Below are 23,218 nucleotides of genomic sequence, written 5' to 3' on the forward strand. Positions count from 1 at the left end.
TAGAGCCAAAGGGAACAGATTCTTTCCAACCATTAACTTTTGTTTCTTTTCTTTCAAAATCTACCATGCTGCATTAGTGGTTGGAAATTGAAATAGATTAGAGTACATAAATTAAATGTCATTTTCCTTTCTTTAGAATGCACCATTCCTTATTCTCCTAAGCAAAATATTCTTACTGTAGCCACCTATACTATAGCTCTATTACAAAAATCACAAACAAAGAGACAATAACATAGTCAACATGTTCATCAAATCATCTCCAAAATGTTTCACATCTCTCTCTAGTACTATACAAATTTCATAGGTTGTCCAAATTTCTTAACCTTATCCTATCCCCAAGAATGATTCTTCTTCTGGAAGTAATAATGCTTTACCCCTTACACTCTACCTTTGGCTGTGTCTTGTTCTTCACTTATGGTTTCTCATGCAAAATTCTTATTGATTTCAAGTAATCACTTTTTCAACTTTTCAAAAGAATCCAAATCTTAATCACGTTTCCCCCTCCACTTTCAAACCTTTTTCCAACCGTTCATCATTGATTGCACACTTTTCTCCATAATAATCCCAAAAAATCAAGACCTTTTTTGTTACTATCTTCAAGTTCAACAACTAAAGTGAATCTTGTGAACTGTCTCTATCTTCATGCATGAATAAGAGGAGCTTCTACTTATTCACGAGGAAAATCACTAAGAAGTGTGTGACTCATACTACCAAACTTTAGCATCTTCAACTATACAAATACAAATTAACACCCCTTCAAAAAAACACGATCATTCTCATCCTCTCACACACACTACCAAAAAAATTCACAACATGAAAAAACTCATTTTCATTCTTCTCTTTTCACTAGTATGTTCAAATGGAACCACCTTTTCACTCTCAAGAGACTATGAAATTCTTCTTCATGTAAAGAACACACAAATTGATGACAAAAACAAAAGTCTCAATGATTGGCTTCCAAACACAGATCATAATCCTTGTAACTGGAGAGGCATAACCTGCGATTCGCGGAATAAATCCGTTGTATCAATCGACCTCACAGAAACCGGTATTTATGGTGATTTTCCATCTAATTTCTGTCATATTCCAACACTCCAAAATCTTTCACTTGCTACGAATTTTCTTGGTAATGCTATTTCCTCACATTCCATGCTACCCTGCTCCCACCTTCATTTCTTGAACATCTCCGACAACTTATTCGTTGGAGCCTTACCAGATTTCAACTCAGAAATCTTTGAACTAAGAGTACTTGACGCCACAGGAAACAACTTCTCCGGTGACATTCCAGCGAGTTTTGGCCGATTACCAAAACTGAATGTGCTCAATTTGTCTAATAACCTTTTCACAGGTGACATTCCAGTGAGTTTAGGCCAGTTTCCACAACTGAAGGTTCTCATTTTATCTGGAAACCTTTTCACCGGAACGATTCCTTCGTTCTTAGGTAATCTCAGTGAATTAACTTATTTTGAACTTGCTCATACAGAATCAATGAAACCAGGTCCTTTACCTTCTGAACTAGGAAATCTTACAAAGCTAGAATTTCTCTACCTTGCAAATATTAACCTCATAGGTAGCATACCAGATTCTATTGGGAACCTTATTTCCATCAAAAACTTCGATTTGTCACAGAATTCTTTGTCTGGTAAAATCCCAGAAACCATTTCTTGTATGAAAGATTTGGAACAGATTGAACTATATAATAACAATCTTTCAGGTGAAATTCCACAAGGTTTAACAAACCTTCCAAATTTGTTTCTCTTAGACCTTTCTCAGAACGCTCTCACCGGGAAATTGTCTGAAGAAATTGCTGCAATGAATCTTTCTATACTTCACTTGAACGACAATTTTCTCAGTGGAGAAGTTCCAGAAAGTTTAGCTTCAAATTCAAACTTAAAGGATCTGAAGCTTTTCAACAATAGTTTTTCTGGAAAACTTCCAAAGGATCTTGGAAAAAACTCTTCCATTCAAGAACTTGATGTTTCAACCAATAACTTCATTGGAGAGTTACCAAAGTTTCTCTGTCAAAAGAAAAAACTTCAAAGACTCGTCACATTCAAAAATCGATTTTCTGGGCCTATGCCTAATGAGTATGGCGAGTGTGATTCTCTTCATTATGTAAGAATCGAGAACAATGAATTCTCCGGCTCAGTTCCACCGAGGTTTTGGAACCTTCCGAAGCTTAATACAGTGATAATGGATCACAACAAGTTCGAAGGTTCAGTTTCTAGTTCAATCTCAAGAGCAAAGGGAATCGAGAAACTGGTTTTAGCCGGTAACAGGTTTTCCGGTGAGTTTCCGGCAGGAGTCTGTGAACATGTTGAGCTAGTGCTAATTGACATTGGAAATAACCGGTTTACTGGTGAGGTCCCTACCTGCATAACCGGTTTGAAAAAGTTGCAGAAGCTTAAAATGCAAGAAAACATGTTCACTGGAAAAATTCCCGGTAATGTTACTTCATGGACTGAATTAACGGAGTTAAACTTGTCGCATAACCTGTTATCCAGTTCAATTCCACCGGAACTTGGTAAATTACCTGACTTAATTTACCTTGATCTCTCCGTTAATTCTTTAACGGGGAAGATTCCGGTGGAGTTAACAAACTTAAAGTTGAATCAGTTCGATGTTTCTGATAACAAATTATCCGGTGAGGTTCCTTCCGGTTTTAACCACGAAGTTTATTTGTCAGGTCTAATGGGAAATCCAGGTTTATGTAGCAATGTTATGAAAACCTTAAATCCTTGTTCAAAACACAGACGGTTTTCTGTTGTGGCAATAGTTGTTTTATCTGCTATTCTTGTGTTGATTTTTCTGTCTGTTTTGTGGTTCTTGAAGAAAAAGTCGAAATCTTTTGTTGGAAAATCCAAACGGGCTTTTATGACAACAGCTTTTCAGAGAGTTGGGTTCAATGAGGAAGATATAGTACCTTTTTTAACCAATGAGAATTTGATTGGAAGAGGTGGGTCAGGTCAGGTTTATAAGGTGAAGGTGAAAACAGGTCAAATAGTTGCAGTGAAAAAGCTTTGGGGTGGTGGAACACATAAACCTGATACAGAATCTGAGTTTAAGTCAGAGATTGAAACATTGGGTAGAATTAGACATGCTAATATAGTGAAACTGTTGTTTTGTTGTAGTTGTGATGATTTCAGAATATTGGTGTATGAGTTTATGGAAAATGGGAGTTTAGGTGATGTTTTGCATGAGGGGAAGTTTGTGGAGTTGGATTGGTCTAAGAGATTTGGAATTGCTTTAGGTGCTGCTAAAGGGTTGGCTTATTTACACCATGATTGTGTTCCTGCTATTGTTCATAGGGATGTGAAGAGTAATAACATATTGCTTGATCATGATTTTGTTCCTCGTGTTGCTGATTTTGGACTTGCTAAGACATTGCAGCATGAGGGAAATGAAGGTGCTATGTCTAGAGTTGCTGGTTCATATGGTTACATTGCTCCTGGTATGTTTTAATTACTTGTTTATTAATTATGTTTTTGTCTATGAAGCGAAGCACATATACTTTTAGGCGTGTCACGATGTCGCGGATACGTATCGTGTCAGACACCGAACGGATTATATGATTACATTGAGTTATGTTACTTTCTTATATTATTATTTGTGTCGATGTATCTGTGTCGTATTTGGTGTGTGTGTCTGAGTTTGTGCTTCATAGCTTTTTGTATATATAGTACCGAAACGTCTGATTGAATGTGTATCTAGTGTTCGATACATGTGATTACCGGTGATTTGGAATTATTTATGTTAATGTGTCAATGTTGTATCCGGTGTTTGTGTTTGCATAAGTGCTTCATAATTGTAACTATATATGTTCAATTTTAGGAAACTTGAGTGCTGATTGATATCTAATTCATAATAATTTAATTGCAGAATATGGTTATACACTGAAAGTGACTGAGAAGAGTGATGTGTATAGTTATGGTGTGGTGTTGATGGAATTGATCACTGGGAAGAGACCAAATGATTCTTGCTTTGGTGAGAACAAAGATATTGTGAAGTGGGTCACTGAGATTGCTTTATCAACAACTCATGAAGGAGGAGGAAGTGGCAACATTGGAAGAGGCTACGATTGTGTTATAACACAGATTGTGGACCCAAGATTGAACTTAGACACTTGTGATTACGAAGAGGTTGAGAAGGTGTTAAATGTGGCTCTACTTTGTACCTCAGCATTTCCAATTAGTAGGCCCTCAATGAGAAAAGTGGTTGAATTGCTCAAGGACCAGAAATGGGCTCTCCCCAAGCCATGAATTTTCGTTGGACTTTTCAAGATCTCTAGGCATCTATGAAAGCAACTGATGTCTTTGTATGCTGGAAAATTTTCAAATTTTGAAGAGGAAAGTTTTCAATAGATATTTATTAAGGATTTAATAGCTATTGTGAGAGATTGTTTACTCACTCAGTGTATCTAAATCTTCTTGTATAGATGATGGTGCATGTGAATCTTGTCTTGGTCAAAGTTAAAAAGGTGTGAACAAAAAAGTTTTCACCCATATGAGTAAAAGATGTTTAAATCGGTTGCCTTTGAAAAATGGTTACTAGGCTTGGACACCCAAACCACAAAGATATGATCTTTCTCAAGTGTCTGATCAACTTATCTTGCATGATATTAGAACTAGGAACACTAAATTGATGAATGACATTTTTATGCTACTTGCAATTGATGCCATGCAGATTCTAATAACATCATCGCTCATGACTCATTCCCCTAAGGAATTGTTTATGTTTTATCATTGTGTTTTTGCATTTTTTATGCTCGTAACAAATTTGTTTTGATTTATTGATAAAATTGTCCGAAAAGCATTGATCATATGATATGATAAATGTTTATCCTATCACTATCATATGCTATTACTATCCAATTTTTTTATCATATCATATCTCTATCCTATCATGTGCACCAAACGGATTGTTCTGCAAATGTTTTTGTTCACCATTTAGATGGTAATAAATAAATAAATTGGATAGTTCAAAATACAAGAAAAAATTATCAAAAAAAAAAAAAAAAACTTTTAAAACTCTTAAAAATTTATTTAATTGATATAAATTTATTTAATAATGAATTATAAATATGTGTCCTATTTCTAGGGTTGTAACAGTATAGTTTAGATTGATTTTCAATAAAAAAAAAAATGTCAGACCGATTCAAATGAATTTTTACCATTTTATCGTTCATTATCAATAAAAGTGAAAATAAGTTTAGTTTGGATTGGTTTGACTTTTAAGTTTATGGTTCGGTTCTCTTAAGCTTCCGATTTGTTCAAAAGCATACTTAAAATATATATTTTTTTTTTCAAATTCTTTTATATAAAACTAAGAGAAAAGTCCCCTCCATTTAACCGTCTTTTTTCGCGTCTTGAAATCGCGTTTCATATTTCTTTTTAAGTTTAAGGTGATTTTTGTTCAAAATTAGGTTTTATCTATTAAATTATTTTTTTAGAAAATTCAAAACAAATATTTAAACTTGATTTTAAGGGTTCTAAAATTTTGTCCTCTTGAGCTTAACTCGGTTGATAAGGACAATACATAATATATGCAAGGTGTTCAAACCCCAACCACCACAAAAAAAAAAAAAAAAACGCAATTTCAAGAGTTCTAAAAGGTTGTTAGAATTCAGAAGTATTTTAATATTTAAAACAATGTTCCTTCAACAGCAAAGTATGATGTTTTAAGTTTTGTTTTTGAAGAAAAACTGAACTGAACTGGAACATAAGCGATTGAATAGTAGCAACTCTTCAGCTCCCATCTATAAATAGGAATTTATAGGCTTAAATCACTCTTTGATTCCTTAACTTATTTTAAAATTTTGGTTTGGTTTCTTAACTTTAAAGTCAATCAAATTAGTCTTTTAATTTATTTTAAAAGTTCAGTTTCGTCCCTTTTCTTTAAAACCGACCAATTTAGTCCTTTAACTTATACAATTTAATGAAAATTTGTTTTTTTTATCAGGTAGTTTAGTGGCTAAATTCACACACATTGTGTATGGAGAAGTGTGTAGAATCGGGGTTCAAACTCTCCCTGCATATAATTGAAAATTAGTTTTTTAACTTAAGAAAATATAATTCATATCCATATATGCTATTCCCTCCGGTCCTATTTATAAGAAACATTTGACTTTTTTGATTAATTGCATAAATGATGTATTTGATCTATATTTTAGACAAGATACATCAATTACTCAATAAATCTAAAAAGTAAAAATTTTCTTATAAATAGGAGCGGAGAAAGTTATATTGAAGGACAAAGTTGCATTGACCTTGACAAATTAAAGATCAAAATTTTGTCAAAATAATAATTAAAGATCCATCGAATTAACCGGTTTTAAAGTTAAGGAACCTCAAGTTTTAAAATTGGTTAAACACCAAATGGAGTTTTTTTTAGGAGAAACTACCAAATGGATATTTAAGCCGAATTAATATCGATCGTACTATTGAAACCCTAACTAATTTTGTTCAGCGAACGGAGAAGAGAGAAACCTGTAAAACTCCTAGAAGAACATCGAAACGTTTTCCCAGTTCCAGCCAGGTATGAAATACTCAGCTTCTTTTCCTAATTACTTTTGATTTTTTCCTTTGAACGTGCTCAATCTTTTGTTTCTCATAAAAACCCAGCTTCTTGTAAAGTCTTTTTTCACTTTTCCCCCTCCTTTTTCGTTCTTTATTTGTTTTAATGGTTATTGGTTAATGCATGCTTTCGCCTAACACAATTCCTTGACTAGTTGAGGAGAATGGATATTTGTTTTCTTCGAGTGTTTTCTAATTCTATATAGCACGGGCACCTTGTTGGACATGAATGAATATACTATTTTAGGAGAATGTTAAACAATGTCTCCGGAGCATTGGTTAATCAACCACAAAATAAAAAAGTTGTGTAGTTATTACTTAATCAAAAGTTAAAACTTTTATTTTCAAGACAAATCTATTTATATTTTATTTTCTCCTTTCATACGTCTCGATGTCGGTGTCTGACTTGTCTCGTGTTGTCCAACATGTGTCGATGTCTAACATGCTTAGTATACGACATATATCGTTGTCTAACATTCGTACTATACAACATCTGACGAATAACTAAGACAAGTGTCTCAAGAATCCCATATTTCTTCTTTACTTCGGCATATTTATAGACATATTATATATGAAGCTTAAAGATGTATATCAAATTAATAATGATCGATTAGAGAGTTAAACTAACCTAAAGACTACTCTTTCCATTTCAAATATAAGCAAAGATTGTTTTTGTCTAACATGTGTACTTGTCTAACATGCCTAGTATACCACATCTATTGTTGTCTAGCATTCATGGTATACAACATCTGACGAATAACTCTAACAAGTATCTCAAGAATCCCTTATTTCTTCTTTGCTTAGACATATTTCATAGTCATAGACATATTATATTTATATATGAAGTTTAGAGATGTATATCAAATTAATAAAGCTTAATTGCAGTTTTGGTCCTCTAAGTATCACAATCTTGCGATTTTGATCCCTTATAAAAAACAATAACAAATCAACCCTCTAAGTTTATCCCCTTTTGCACTTTTGGCCTCCCGGACCAATTTTGACTAGGTCAATGCATATGTGGCACCGATATCACTTTATTTATTAGGCTTAATTGCAGTCTTAGCCCCCTAAGTATCATAATCTTGCGATTTTGGCCCCCTAAAAAAATAGAAAGTCACACGTGGCACCTCACTTTAAGTGGTGTGGGTGCCACGTATGTATTGACTTGGTCAAAATTAACCTGGGGGCCAAAAATGCAATAGAGGGCAAACTCAGAGAGCTGGTTTGTTATTATTTTATAGGGGACCAAAATCACAACATTGTGATACTTAGGGGGCCAAAACTGCAATCAAGCGAATTAATAATGATCAATTAGAGAGTAAAACTAACCTAAAGACTATTCTTTCAATTTCAAATATAAGCAAAAATTGTTTTTTCAATTTCATTGAATAACTGATGTATTTAGTCTATATTATAAATTAGATACATTAATTATTCAACAAATCTGAAGAAAAAATATTTGCTTATATTTAAGATTAGAGGGAGTAATATTTGTTTGGACACATAGGAAGCAATATTTACTAATGTTAGTCGTTCAAGATAAAAATAAAAAAATGCTCAGTTTAAATGGCAGTCAAAGGGTGACAATATAGTTGAGATGTCTTGCTTTTATCATGTGATGCATTTGCGCTTCAGAGTGTTGTCAACATAGGTAATGTAAGGGTTCAGTTTGAATAGACTAGGCGTTAAAGTTTAGTATATTGCAATTTTGATTGTTTAACCACCACCATTATTTTGGATAGGTTCCCGTCGCGTGAGAATCTTTTAAAGCGGGGGGTTTAGTGGATCTTACGAGTGCTTAATGTCAATTATGTGGGAGTAGTGTCGAATTTGCGGATCATCTTTTTGTTACTTGTTGGGTGGTGTCTAGGGTTTGGTACTTGGTGTGTAAGTGGCTAGGGTTTGAGTGGGTTTTGCCGGGGAATTTGGTCGGATTGTTTCAGATGTTCGTAGCTTTAGGGTGTGATAGAAAGACTAGGCTAGGGTGTATTTTGGTCTAGCATACATCTATGTGGTCTATCTGAAAAGCTTGGAACAACCTTATTTTTTCTGGTAGGATTCCCGAGCTCGAGCAATTGGTGGATAAGATCCAAATCATGTCTTAGAAGTGGTTCCTTGGGAGACACCCTTTGTGCCACTATTCCTATTATGAGTGGAAGGTGGAACCCCTCTTTTGTTGGCGCCAATAGTGTGCGAAGTGGAGGTCAGAGATGGATCTGACATGTGTTGTGGGTGGGGCTAGGCTTTCATTTTCTCTCTGGTGGGGAGAGTCCTCTTCGCTTTGCTACCTTTTTGGTGCTAGGTGGGAGTGGGTCTCTTTGGAGCTTCGAGGGTCTTTCTTGACCCCTAGCCTTTTTTGTTGTAGTTTGTGGTGTATTTTTATTTTTGTTTTGGAGTATTGGTGATATCAGCTGATTCTCGTGTTGTTCCCTTTCGGTGTTAAGCCGTTTTTGGTTTTAATATATGTTTTTACCATTAAAAAAAATGATATTTGCACAAACCATTTTGGTACAACATTTGTACAACTTTCTCTCTCATACTTATATTATGTTTTAATTCTCTCTCTCTCTCTCTCTTCCTTTTTCTCTCTCTATTGTTTTTGACCAATGATAAGAGAGAACAACAAAGTTGTCTCAAAAGTTGTACCAAAATGGTCGTAAAAAACCACTTTTTCATTTGATTAAGATGAATATGATTAGCAGAACACGCAGGACAAAACTGAGACAAATATGACTATGAGCCATATTACCAGCAGCGGCAGTAATAGTCCTTCATATGACAATATGCCTAACTCAAATCAGCACCACCAATAACCATCAATGTTTCAATGGCCTTATAACCCTCAATATGCCACACAAACATCATGGACACAGTTACCGCATCCACAGCAAGGACACCCAACATTGCCCTTTTGGCCACCTCAACAGTTTGGAGCAAATATCCCTCCCATTTTTCAGACATTCAATGTTAATGGCTGGCAAGCTAATCCTATTCCTGGCTTTCCAGGTATGTATGGAACTTTTTCTCTTCATATGACTTTCTTGCAGCTATATTAAACTATTATGATTACTCTTTGAACCTATTTTACCAGATATTATGGAAGCAGAAGTTATTTTAGATAATGCAAAACCCACTTGGGTTAATCTGATGGTGTTAGCTTGAGATCTTGGAGTGTGTTCTCTCAAGGTCTCAGGTTCAATTATTTCTGGTATCAATTATGATAGTCTAGTTTGGCTTCTTCAAAAGAAAAATATAATGCAAACACCTACAAATATAGTTTACATTCGATTATTCTATTTTCTCATATCATCATTATTGGTATGGACATGTTAGTGTCCATGTCAATGTTCTACTTTTGCCATTTTAACTATGTGCGTGACTTTGATATTATCTTGTATTTTTAGACATTATTGTCAGCTATTCAAGTGTGTAAAATGTACATGTAACTTATAAGAAATAAAGTTTGAGACCTTGTTTACAGCTCCTTGGGATTCATCTTCTTGTTTGCCTCATGTTGGGATTCACCAATTACAACAATCTTGGGAACCTCAGGTGAATACCTCTTCCCAAATCTCACAATCAAATTATGCTCATAATTATGTTTTCTAGTTAAATTATGATTAGAGTTATGAGCATGTTTATTAATTCTTGCAGTTTATGATAAATAATCAGCTCTGGAGTATGGTAAATAAATTGCAAGTTGAGCTTTCTGAATACAAGGAACGGTTAACTAGGCTTGAAGAGGAAGTTTCATCACTCAAAAAGCATAAAGTGGAAAAATCTACTAATGAAATTGTGAGGACTAGTCTGGTAGGAATAGAGCAGGAAGATGGTGCTAAAGGATCAGCTAAAGAGGAAAATGAGGAAGAAATTGGAGATAATAAGGACGACACTAGTGTGATTGTACCTGATCAGATAAATAATGTTCAGCGCGGTTGTTCTAGTGTTTGAAAGCTCTGGAACGGTGTGGATTTATACATGCGGACACTCTGACACTCAAGTCGATAAAGAGCAGAGGTGTGAGGGTTTTAGGTGGACCCATGATTAATTTTTGGTGTGGCTAAAACAATAAAGTAATAAAAAAAATTGCTCAATGAAATTAAAGACTACTATTTATTTCAAAATAACAGTTTTAGTAGTTTTATTTGAGCAAATTTTATTGGTCTATGTCTATTTATTATAACTCTAACAATTGTTGATTTAAGACAAAATAAACCGTCAACTTTCTCCAACACTTCATTTTTCTACACATTCTCCGTGTGTAAAAAACAACTGAGAGAATTTTGGTGTGGCTATAGCCACACCTAGCCATGAATTGCACCTGTCTCTAGTTTTAGGGGACTGTGAAAAGTCCCTTTATATAGTGAGGAGGCGCAAGAATTATTCAGGGACTATTTTAATGTATGAACTAGTTTGACAAACGAATTGCATTAAAGAATTATTGTGACTATTCGTTAAATAAACTCCCTAAAAAAAAGGGATCAAAATAAACTATTACATGTTGAATTGCCTCAAAATTGATGGATTCTGGTAGAGTTGAAACCGTGACACGATTTCAAAATTTTGGTGCGATTTTTTAGACATAATGCAAGTGTGATACTAGAAGCAAAATTGTGACAAGACGGTAAAAATCGCAGCATGATAAGGATGTAGTATTGTATTGTGTACTAGAGGTTTAGAGGCTTAAATTAGGAAAATCGCGACACGATTTTGCACTAGTATGAGCTATATTTAAGGCTTATGTTTGCACTAGTATGCGCATTATTTAAGGCTTCATTGTTCATTTTTAAGGTAGGGCTTTAAGAGAGAAAAACTTAGAAAATCAAAGGAGGTAACTTTAGGGTTGAGTATCTTTGGTGAGGTTCTCTTGAGTTGAAACATATTTGTAAACACCTTAGGTGAGTGAAAGCTTTGAGTCTATTGTTATTCGGAAGTGAATGTTAAAAGGATAGAAATTAGGTTTTATTCTTGGAGAGCTTGTTAAAGCTAATTTCTTGTAGAAGAGTGTTATTTAAACAACCATTTTTTTAGACAACTTGTGGGACAACCAAAATTGACAAAGAAATAAGTATTAGCACAAAACCAAAGCAATGGAGAAATAAAATAAAAACACAATATGTGTATGAAAGAGAAAATTGTCACAAAATTGTTGTTCAAATATCATTTCTCTTTTTTATAACCTTTTTTCTATCTCTTTGTAAAGAACTCATTGATAGTGAAGTGAAGATCTCTCTCTCCCCCTGTAGTAGGTCATTATGTGACAAAATTGGATAAACAATTCTTTAGTGTTTTTTTTTTTTAATCAGCAAATATTATTAAGCACGGCTAGCACAAGATGCAATTAACCGGCAAAAGGAGGAAAAAGAGTACACCGGATGCCTTAAAAAAGGAAGGCACCTAACCACCAATAACAACTCAATAAAAAAACCCCTAATCCTAATAACATAAAAATTAGGTCTGTCACCAATAACAAGCACCCTGTGATGACAATACACGGAAGCTTGCAAAGGGACAAATTATAAAAACCTTGTATCAGCGAAAGGAGAGGACCCCCAACAGTGGAAAGCAGAAACAACCATCAGCACCTCAAAACACCTATCCTCATCTACAAAGACAGCTTATCGGATTCCACCACCACTCAGAACAAACACGCCGGAATTTTTAATCTTGCTAAACACCATCTCCAGGACAACATAATTATTTCCTCCACAATCTCGTCCACCCTAAACACCCCATCATTAAAGATGACATTATTTCGAGCCTTCCAAATCACCCAAATGGTTGTGTGCCATATAAGCGGCAAGCCCCTATTTAACTCGTTCCTGTGTGAAGACACACCATTCCAACACATCCAATGACATGATAAATTTGGAGGGGTTATAAAACTCATCTCTAGCCACCGTTGAAGATAAAGCCAAATCTTCCAAGTCTCAAAGCAATGAAGAAAAAGGTGATTTGCGGACTCCTTAACCAAGTTACAACACACACAAAGCACGCTAGCATTTGTTGGGATTACATTCCTCCGAACTAAATTCAACCTTGTAGGAATTCTATTGAGCAAAACCTTCCAAGAGAGTGCCACCACCTTCAAAGGAGCCGGATTCTTCCAAAGTTGCGTAAAGACCCGCTTTTCTTCTTCTCCCGTCACCTCATCTTGTCCCAACAAAGCCTCCAACTTCTTGTAACTCTATCTCACCGTAAAAGCTCCTCCATCCTCCAACTTCCAAACCCAATCATCCTCACCTTGATTACTATTGTTGTTTCTTGAATCTACTTTGATATTGGTTACTACTTCGTTTGTGCTCTACACATTTAATTTGATATTTAAGGATTAAGGAACATTATGGACAAAGGGAGTAGCTTTTTCTATATAAAACTTAAAAAATTATTTACATTTTTAAATCTTTAAGAAGTGTCCCTTAGAATAGTAATATCCTTTGTTTAATGATATTTAGGTCATTTTATTTTATTTTTGGTGATCTATTTATATGAGTATATAAATAAGCATATCTTACTTTCAATTTATCACATATTAGACTAGTAAATAATATTTTATTTACACTTTCATTTCTTTTGTATATATTTTCTCAATCAACCAAAGTGCAAAAAGAGCAAAACTAACTTGTTCTAGTTTATTTTTTGCAATGACTAAATTTAGTCTTGCAAATTTTGTAAAGAATAAAAATGTGTTAAAATATATAAATATTAAAATTTATGTGTGCGATTGATTATGTTTGGTTTTGAAAAATTAATTAAAAAACAATCGGATTTAAGAGTAATTTTTTTTTGTTACAAAATTTTAGGGTGGGGGATGATGCACCAGTTCAAGGCATGGAAGACCTTCGGATTCAAAGAACATTTACAAAAATATTTACATTTATCTCTCTCCAAAGACACTAACGGGGCTCGTTAGTTTTTTCTTTGTTACACGTGAAGGGGATAGTTAAATACATTTAATTAAAAAAATAATTTTATTTTAATTTGGATCGAGGAGGACTTGAGCACTGTACAAAATACAAATAGGTTAGCCTTGTGACGTTACAATCTCATCCGTTGTCACACAAAGTCCAAATCAACCCTTTACTAGTCAGTAGTCACAGCACAGCACACGAACAGAAAAGAGAAGAGACAAGACAACGCTTTCTTCTCCTAACGTGATCAATATTGTTCAAGCAAAGTAGTAAATTTTTCTGCACTATATTCCATGGGAAAGGATAAGCAACATTCATCTTTTGAACCCCAGGTATAAAATACTCATTTCTTGTCTTTTGTTATTTCTATCAATATTTTTATTTATTTGCTTGATCTTTCTTATTGATTCAATCTCTCGTAAAGCCTTTTTCATTTTTTCCACTCGTTATTCTTATGGCGTGGTAATATTTGGTTTCTCCCTTGACTCGTTGAATATTGCATGTTTTTCTCTCATCAAAACCAATAGTTACATAACCTAGAACGACTATTTTATTTTCAAAATCGGATTGTCTGTAGTGACCATAGTCAAGCATTCACACATCGGTGACCGTTGGATCTGCACGGACAGACAGTGCAGATTTCAACCATATGTTTTTGTCTTTTTTAAATCAAAATCCAACCTTCAAATATTCATCTTCCGATCTCGATGCAATAATTGTCGTTGTGGTGGATGTGTCACCAAGGATGGAGCTAGAAGGGGGACCAATATCCCCCTAGTTTTTTATAAATTTTTTTTCTTCATATCAGTATGTTATTATATTTTTGTGTCACGATAGTTATTTTTTATATTTATTTTCTATAAACTTTATAAAATGAATTTTTTTTATTCAATATATTTAGCATTGTACACATAACTTTCAAACTTTAATTGCACGAATCCTTAAATAAAATGAATAACATTGAAAAATAAAGTGATTTTTTTCTACAATTTATATAAGAACCTTAACTAGAACATCAATTTATGATTACTTGTTACGATTTTATTCAAAAAAATTTGACTTGTTGCATGCAATGTTGTTTGCACACTCTCAGTCACTACCAACGATTCACTGCTTTGGATATAATCTTGAATTTCTCCTTATACCTTTGCATTTTTATTGTTTCTTATTTTCTTTCTCTACTATTAAGAAATCTTTTTTAGTCTCGTCATACTCAAGGTTAGATCGAAATGACTCCTTATACCTTTGCATATGTTTCTTATTGTCACATAGTTTCTTTAATTTATTATAAATGTATATAAAAATTTGTTTTTTCTTTACTATGTTATACTCTTAAATTTGGTCCCCACTAAGCTAAATTCCTGACTACGTCCCTAATTGTCACCCACCATAGGGTTCAACTTGAATAGTACATTCTAATTGTGAAAGTATCAAAGTTTTGTGTATATTGCAATTTTCCCCCTTTTTCATTTGATTAAGATGCTTAACAGAGCAATCAAGACAAAGACAAAGCTGAGCCAAATACGACTCTTGGTCATGGTAGTCCTTTGCCTGGTAATGTGCCTAGTTCAAATCAACAACAACAGCCATCAATGTTTCAATGGCCTTATCCTATTCAAAATGCCCCACAAGCACCATGGCAGCAGTTACCGCATCCACAACAAGGGACTCAGGTTTTTTGGCCACCTCAGATGCTTGGTTGGCAAGCTCCTCCTCCTGTACCTGGAGCAACTTCTGCAACAAACCAAAATTTAGTTCCCAATATGTATTACAGTGTTGGATATCCATTTCCTAGCTTTTCAGGTATGCATGCAACTTTTGATTTTCATATGACTTGCATTTATTTCAGAATTTTTTAATACATTTTGATACCTATTTTACCAAATATTATATAAGTAGGAGTCATTTCAAATATATTGCATTGACACTTCAGATTAAATACGTATCTAGTGTTCGGCATTGGAACACCACGACACTGACACATGCGGTTTACATCCAATTATTCTATTTTTTCAACTAATTATTTATGTCAGCATGTCGGTGTATGAGTCCGTGTGTCCTACACTTTTCCCTTTCCAACTAGAGAGTAATTGAATTAAACACATGTGGTTTATCATTTTAAATATGTTTTTATACATTAGCTACTCAAGTGTGTAAAATAATTGTTGAACTTAATATAAAGTTTGATATATTGTTTACAGGTCCTTGGGATCCATCTTCTAACTTGGCTCAGATGCACCAATTGCAACATTCTCATGTTCTCAATTCTGTTGAAGCTCAGGTGAACACCTCTTAACAAGTCTCACAATCAAATTATGCTCATTGTTACGGTTTCTCGTAAAATTATGATTTGAATTATGAACAAAATTATTAGTTATTGCAGTCAAAGGAGAATGCTAAGCTATGGAGTATGGTAAATAAATTACAAGCTGAAGTTTCTGATTACAAGGCTAGGCTAACTATACTTGAACAAGAAGTTTCGTCACTCAAAAAAGATAAAATGGAAGGACAACCACGAAAGAGAGGGAGGCCTGCTAAGCTATCACCGATCAATTCATTATGGGTGTCTCAACCGCTAGCTCACGGCAAAAAACCTGCACCGATTAAGACTCAGTTTGAGAGTAAATCACCCATCTTTGAAAAAGTTATCCTCAAAAAGGTAGATCACAAAGAAATACCAGTTCGTTATGCTAGATATATTGGGAATACTGCTGGAACACCTTCTCAATACCCCGCGAGGCATGTGTTAGATGCAACACATCAACAAGGAGGGAACGTAACTCCTGGAAGTAATTTTGCAGATGAAAAGGATCCTTCCGAAGAGGAGGAAAATGGTACCTTAGGATCAATTGAAGATGAAATGGTAGATGATGATGATGATACTGGTTTTTCTACCTGAGATGATATTTTTGTAACAAAAGATTGAGGGGTGCACTAAGTAATGTCTAATCAACTATTTCAGTTTTCAAAAGGTTTGCCTCCCTTTAACTATATGTTAGTACCTACTTTTTGTAAAAGTTTCTTGCATCTAGTTTCCTTGACGATAGATTTGCTGGATTAAGGGACTACTCTACTTAATTGTTAGTTGTGACAATCTTCTAGCTAGTTGAAAAGTCCAGAATTTTGGTAAATTTATGTTAACATTTTGCCATATCAATCAAGGGATTTTATTATATGCATGTTATGGTTTGAATTACTCAATTATGCTTCCAGGTCTTTTAAAAGGCCATTTGGGTCACAATATAAACAAACTATTATGTTTGTGATCATGATTAAGGCTGCATTTATCAACAATTCTCTATAATATTAAGAATCTATGCAAACACCAAGACCACTGTTTGTTTGAAGCTTTGGAAGGTATTGAAAGAAAGAAAAATTATGATTATACAATTATAAATATGTTCTGTTCTATCCAATCTCGTATATAATAAACAAAGCTAAAATCACATCACACTCCATAAGAAAATTAATGAATTTTACTTTATTTTTTAATCTAATGAAAATCAATTGTTATATCTAAGAGAGGTCGGTTCAGTGATAAGTACTTGATTTTATAACCTCAAAAACCGAATTCAAATTTATTTGAGATAGTTGAAAAATGATATTAGTGTGAGCATTATTAATTTTGTCTCGTGCATATAGACGAGGAGAGGTAAAAAGCTACACGAACATTTGATATGTTGGGATGCGAGTTCGAACTTGCAATTCTTCAACTTTCAACATTTATGTCATCATTGTCTTTAATGTCTCTCATGAATCGCCTTAAGAAGACTAACAAGTTTCTATCACTTTCTATATATATAGAAAACTAGGTTGATAACCGACTTGTAGGTTATTCCCTCTATCTACCTACATGTACACATTACTTAAATCGTGTTTTATTAACTTGGATAAACCTCTTACGGTAAGATCTTGTTATTTTGTTAGTGTTTATTTTAATCGTCGTGTTTGTAATTTGGCCTAAGGACCTCTCCTCTTATTAAAAAGGAATCATTTGAAAGACAAAATGTAAATTAATCGCAAGATATTTTGTTAATAATATTTTAACAGCGAGAAGAATTATCCCGACTCGATCACGAATGAAAACAAGCCAATAGAAAGCAGTTTTGAGCGGAAATCATGGGAGGTGGGGAGAAAAAGGTGGAAATCATAGACTAGTGGATGAGTGGCATACATGCCACATGTGTGGTGAAATATTTGGGATAGTGTTATTTCGCTTTAAATAGCATTTTTCATATTTTAAATGCGGTAGAATTAGTTAAGATTTTTTTTATACTTTGTATCACCAAACGTGATTTTTTTTATTGTTTAAATTCAGAACAAATAGTAGTATTAAAAATAATTGCTCACAAAATTAAAAAAATAAATAAGATTTGAAAGTAATTAATTACTACTACATCGATTCTTAAATACAAGACCTCTTGCAAAAAGATTGTTTTCAAATACCTTTTCAAAAAGTAATTATTGTTTTCAAAAATATTTTAGGCTTAAACCTACTTTTTACCCTTTAAGTTTGCAAAAGTTGTAATTTTGGTCTCCTATTAAAAAAAATGGCAAAAGTGACCCCTCATGTTTAGCCCCTTTTGCAAAACCTCAATTTTGACCTGGTCAACGTTACGTGTCATGCCACCTGTAAATTTTTTGATTTTTTTTATTTTTAAAATTGTTAATTCCACGCGTATAATTAAACAAATTAAAAAAAAGAAATAATGAAGAGCACATGACTGAAACACACACCACCACCTCTCCCAAACAAATCCGAATCCACACCACCCCCTCCTCCCCTGGCCGCTGTCTTGCTACCAGTTTGCCACCTCCCTCTCCAAAAAAACTGATGAATCTGGCCCACAGAGATGGCCTTCGTCTTCTTTTCATTAATCCCTCCACATGAATTTGAGGCGAGATTCTTATTCACATGCTCCAAACTTTCATCGAATCATCTTCAACATTCATCAATTCATTTTCAACATTCATGGGTTCCACTCTTCTTTGAAACAAAACCCAAAAACCCCTTCACAACATTCCTTATTCATGGATTCCACTCTTGCTTAAAACGAAATCCAGAAATGGAACCGTTCAATTTCGAAACTGAAAACCCCAAAATAGCAAACATTATTCCAATATCATTCTAGATCTGAGGTTTGTTGGATTTTAATGGTTAACAATATTAAAGGGATTGAATTATGTTCATGAATCCATTTTACAAGTCAGTTAAGGTGTATGGTATTAGTGAAGGTTTAGGGTGAACAATATGAAAGAGATTTCAACCAGATTTTGGGATTATGAATTTCTGGATTTTTAGGTTACATATGACTTTGAATTTAAAATTGAAGTGATGAATTTCAGAGGAGATGGAAAAAAAATTAAAGAAGAAGAAGAAGAATCGTTTCACACCTCACGTGACTCCCCTCTTTAATCCGTTCATTTTTTTAATTCCATAAGTACATGTGGCTTTTCCTTTTTTTTTTTAATTAAAAAATATCTAGCAGACACTTTTTTAAGTGATGTGGCATGACACCTATGGTTGACCAGGTCAAAATTGAGGTTTTGCAAAAGAAACTAAACATGAAGGGCCACTTTTGCCATTTTTTTTAATAGGGGCCAAAATTGCAACTTTTACAAACTTAAGGGTTAAAAAGTGAGTTTAAGCCAATATTTTAATAAGATATGAGAGTAATTACTACTACATCGATTATTAAAAAGATTTGAACTCTTTTCATGTTTTCAAATATTATTATCATGTCCTCGTGAGTTTAGCTCAGTTGGTAGGACAATGAATAATATATGCAAGGTTCGGAGTTCAAACCCCAACCACCAACAAAAAAAAATATTATTATCATGCTCAAACTCGTATTTGAAAGAAGAGAAGAAGAAAGGTTGGCAGGATAAATTCTTATATCTTCAGCAGGTCGCGAGGTGCTCATTAAATCTCTTGCGTAGTCCATTCTTACAAACACATATCATGGATCGTTTCCTCTTATCCAGATATGATTATTTGATGATATTGAAGCAATGATAAAGCAATTTTGATGTGGTTATAGTTACAATAAAATTACGCTAGCTCAACTGAAACAAATGTTGTAAACCTTAACGTATATGAGGAATGAGGTTTAGAAATATCAAAGTCTTTCACACGGTGTTGCTCGCCATACTTGGGTGGCTCATTTTATATAAACTTGATTCTATGCTCTCTGGATGTCTGAAATCACATTATTTACCTCGTGCTGATGTTCTTAAAGCTTGACTAGGATACTTACCTAGCTACACTTGGAAAAGTGCTTATGAAGCATTGTGAGGCTGCAAATGGAGAGTGGATAATGGTACATTTTATAAACATTTGAGAGGCTAATTTGTTGTCTTTTTTTTGCGGTGGTCGGAATTCGAACCCCAAATCTTACCTATTTTATGCATCGTCCATACTAAATTAATTGATAAATGATATTTTACTGCTTATGTGGATAATGATATTTTACTCACAAGGACGCTAATTCGTTGCCTTTGCTAAATGGTTACAAGGGTTGGACACCAAATTAATTGATAAATGATATTTTTTTTGGTGGGGGTTCTGAAAAAGGAGCGAATTTCCTGGAGCAGTTAAAAAAGAAAAGAACGTGCATATTTTCAAATCAATTTAAAAAAAAAAAAATTATTGAAAATTACCAATGTGGCCTATAATGAATATATACACTTACTACTTAGTCTTAAATGGGAGTAATTGATAAAGATGGAAATGCAATGCACATAAGTAGCCATTCCCCATGTGAAGTTACAACTTACAATACAAGCACCAGAGACAAAATCTAAAACAACACTTGAGTATCCAACCAAGTAGTCACACCAAATCCATTTCCTACTTTCATATGTGCCGTTTGGACTTTGGTCAAAACCCTTATGCTTGAATTCACAGTTTGCCACCAATTGGCTATACTTCACTCTAGGTTATAGTTGTAACACTCGTACCTTATACGAATATCCCTCACTATGGAAACCAAGAACAAGGATAAGAATCACGAACCCCTGGTATTTTATTTTATTTTTGTGTTATTTCTACCAATATGTTCAATTTTCTATTTCTTCGCTTTCTCCTTCGTTTTAGCTTGTTAATGACGAGATTTGAGACATTTGCATTTGAAGATGAAATGCTAATGATGTATTTATTAAAATAACTTTTAACATTTTTATTATTTCTAACAAATTGAGACAATTGTATACTTACAAGTAAATTATCTATTTGTTAACTAAAATTAATATAAATTTATAAAAAAAAGTACTTGCGGGCGATGTACCAAGCAAAGGCTTAAAAGTAGTAATTTGTCTCCTTTCTTGTGAAGGCCTTAACCTCTAGTTATAGAGTTGGTTATCGGAGTTGTGGGGAGTTGGAGAGTAGTTGGCAACCTGGGTTGAATCACTTGTTGGGTCAAACCGGTCTTTATAGGGCGGTATCTCCGGCCCAATATTATTATATCGGTCTAAAGGAGATATTCTTCACTTCTTATTTTCTTCCATATTCTCCTTTCCCTTATTCAATGATATCGGGTTTATGTATGATTTTCGGTTAACACATTTCCTTGACTCGTTGTTGACCTGAATGTTTTATCTTTCTTGGAAGTTTGCTATAATATAATATGTGAGGGTTGAGCTTGAATACATTCTAAATGAGAAAGCATTACAGTTTTGTCTATTTCAATTCGCCCCATTTTCATTTTATTAAGATGAATATGATTAACAGAACAAGCAAGACAAAGTTGAACCAGATATGGCTCTTGACAGCAACAGTAGTAGTAATTATTCGCCTGACAATGTGCCTAACTCAAATCCTCAACAACCATCAATGTTTCATTGGCCTTGTTTTCCTCAGACTGCCACTCAAGCACCATGGCAGCAGCAGTTACCATATCCTCAACAAGGGGCGCAGGTATTTCAGCCGACTCAGCTGTTCGGAGCAAACATCCCTCCCATTTTTCAGACATTCAATGGTAATGGCTGGCAAGCATTTCCTGTTGCATCGGAAGCTACTACCACAGCAACACATAACTTAGTTCCTAATATGTTCTACCATGCTGGATACACATTTCCCGGATTTCCAGGTTTGTATGCAACTTTTTCTCTTCAGATGACTTGTCCTTACTGGGATTTCCAGGATTGAACATAATGATCTATACTGATTGATATATCATTTTGTATAAACTCTTAAAACTCATTTTTAGTATTATTTTTTTCAACCTAGTTAAATCAACTTTATCTCTATCTTCAAAAAACTTGGCAAGTATAAATTGAAGAAAGACATGAAACTGTCTCTAAAGGCAGAAAATTACAACTTTCAAATTAGAGATTGTCTTAAATTTGCTTAACATGAAATTTGGTTGTCCAATCATACTTTTGTTTATGATTTCCTTTTTACCTTTCTTCATGTTATATTCTATTTTTTCATCAATACATGTTCTTTTTTGTGCTTTAAAAAAGATGTAATATTTGAGACAATGCTTACAGCTCCTTGGGATCCATCTGCTTATTTGGTTCAGATGCACCAATTACAACAATTTCAGGAAGCTCAGGTTAATACATCTTGCCATGCCTCACAATCAAATTATGCTCATCATTATGGTTTCTAGTGAAATTATGATTAGAATTATCAACAAGTTTATTAATTTTTGCAGTCAATGGAGAATGCTAAGCTCTGGAGTATGGTAAATAAGTTGCAAACTAAAGTTTTTGATTACAATGCTAAGTTAACTAAGCTTGAAGAAGAGGTTTCATCACTCAAAGATAAAAGGAAAAATTCTACCAATGAATTTGTGAGGACTATTCCAGTAGGAATAAGACAACCAGGAAAGAGAGGGAGGCCTGAGGTTGAGCCATCACTCAAAGATAAAATGAAAAAATCTACCAATGAAACTGCGAGGACTATTCCGGTAGGAACAAGACAACAAGGAAAGAGAAGGAAGTCTGACCTAATAATAACTGTTCCGATAGAAGCAAGACAACCAGGAAAGAGTGGGGGGTTATGGGAAGCATTTCAAGAGGCTGACGCTTTTCAAGAGGCTGAACGCCGTCGTGGGAGAAAACCTGCAGATAGTAAGCTTCAGTTTGACACTATATCACCTATTTTTTTAAAAAGTTATCGTACAAAATGTGGAAATAAAGAAATATCATTTCATTCTAAAGGTATGTATTAGATGCAGCTCATCAAAAATTCTTCCATAATGATAGTTTAATACACTCTCAACTTGACCGGGTTACCAATTTTGATATTTCTAAAAGCAATTTAATTCCTTTGGTCATAAGGCCACTTCATATCTATTCAATACTCATAAAATGTGTTATACTAGTATCTCTTATCGCTCTGATTTATTGTCATTCTGTTTACACAAGTATATTTTAATTTTCGACCTAAGTCTTTTGTTTCTATCATTTTTGCAGGAAACTTTATTTTGAAGTCTGGTGTTTGGACTTTTGTAAAGCCATGTAATTGAGCTAGCTGTGTTAAGTGATGCTGGCATGATCATTAGAGCAGCATTGTTTTTGTGATAAATATTTGAGCATATGATCTTTTTTTATACCAACTTGTTTGGATATTGTTATTTGTCTAATTTGAACCTTTTTGGATATGAAGATGTCTCTTGGAAGATCAATTTTTTTTTTGACAAAATCTCTTGGATGATCAATGTTGTTCGGTACAATTATTTTTGACATAATCTTTGCTTCATAGAAATTTTGAAACCATACATATTGTTT

At 33.9% G+C, this 23,218-nt stretch overlaps 2 protein-coding genes across 2 annotated transcripts; both read left to right on the top strand.

Moving 5' to 3' along the window:
* The first annotated feature begins 199 nt into the window (after positions 1–199).
* On the top strand, positions 200–4,690 carry LOC11425336 (LRR receptor-like serine/threonine-protein kinase HSL2). The gene is made up of 2 exons (XM_003611461.4): positions 200–3,451; positions 3,880–4,690. Exons 1-2 carry the CDS (start codon positions 814–816, stop codon positions 4,257–4,259), a joined length of 3,018 nt encoding a protein of 1,005 aa, XP_003611509.2. The 5' UTR covers positions 200–813; the 3' UTR covers positions 4,260–4,690.
* Positions 4,691–13,685: 8,995 nt separating this feature from the next.
* On the top strand, positions 13,686–16,543 carry LOC120580562 (uncharacterized). Its single transcript, XM_039834386.1, has 4 exons — positions 13,686–13,815; positions 14,974–15,286; positions 15,625–15,764; positions 15,867–16,543. The coding sequence occupies exons 1-4, from the start codon at positions 13,777–13,779 to the stop codon at positions 16,380–16,382; spliced, it is 1,008 nt and encodes a 335-aa protein (XP_039690320.1). The 5' UTR covers positions 13,686–13,776; the 3' UTR covers positions 16,383–16,543.
* The last annotated feature ends 6,675 nt before the right edge of the window (positions 16,544–23,218 follow it).

This window comes from Medicago truncatula, chromosome 5, assembly GCF_003473485.1.
Source record: "Medicago truncatula cultivar Jemalong A17 chromosome 5, MtrunA17r5.0-ANR, whole genome shotgun sequence".
NCBI classification, from domain to species: Eukaryota; Viridiplantae; Streptophyta; class Magnoliopsida; order Fabales; family Fabaceae; genus Medicago; species Medicago truncatula.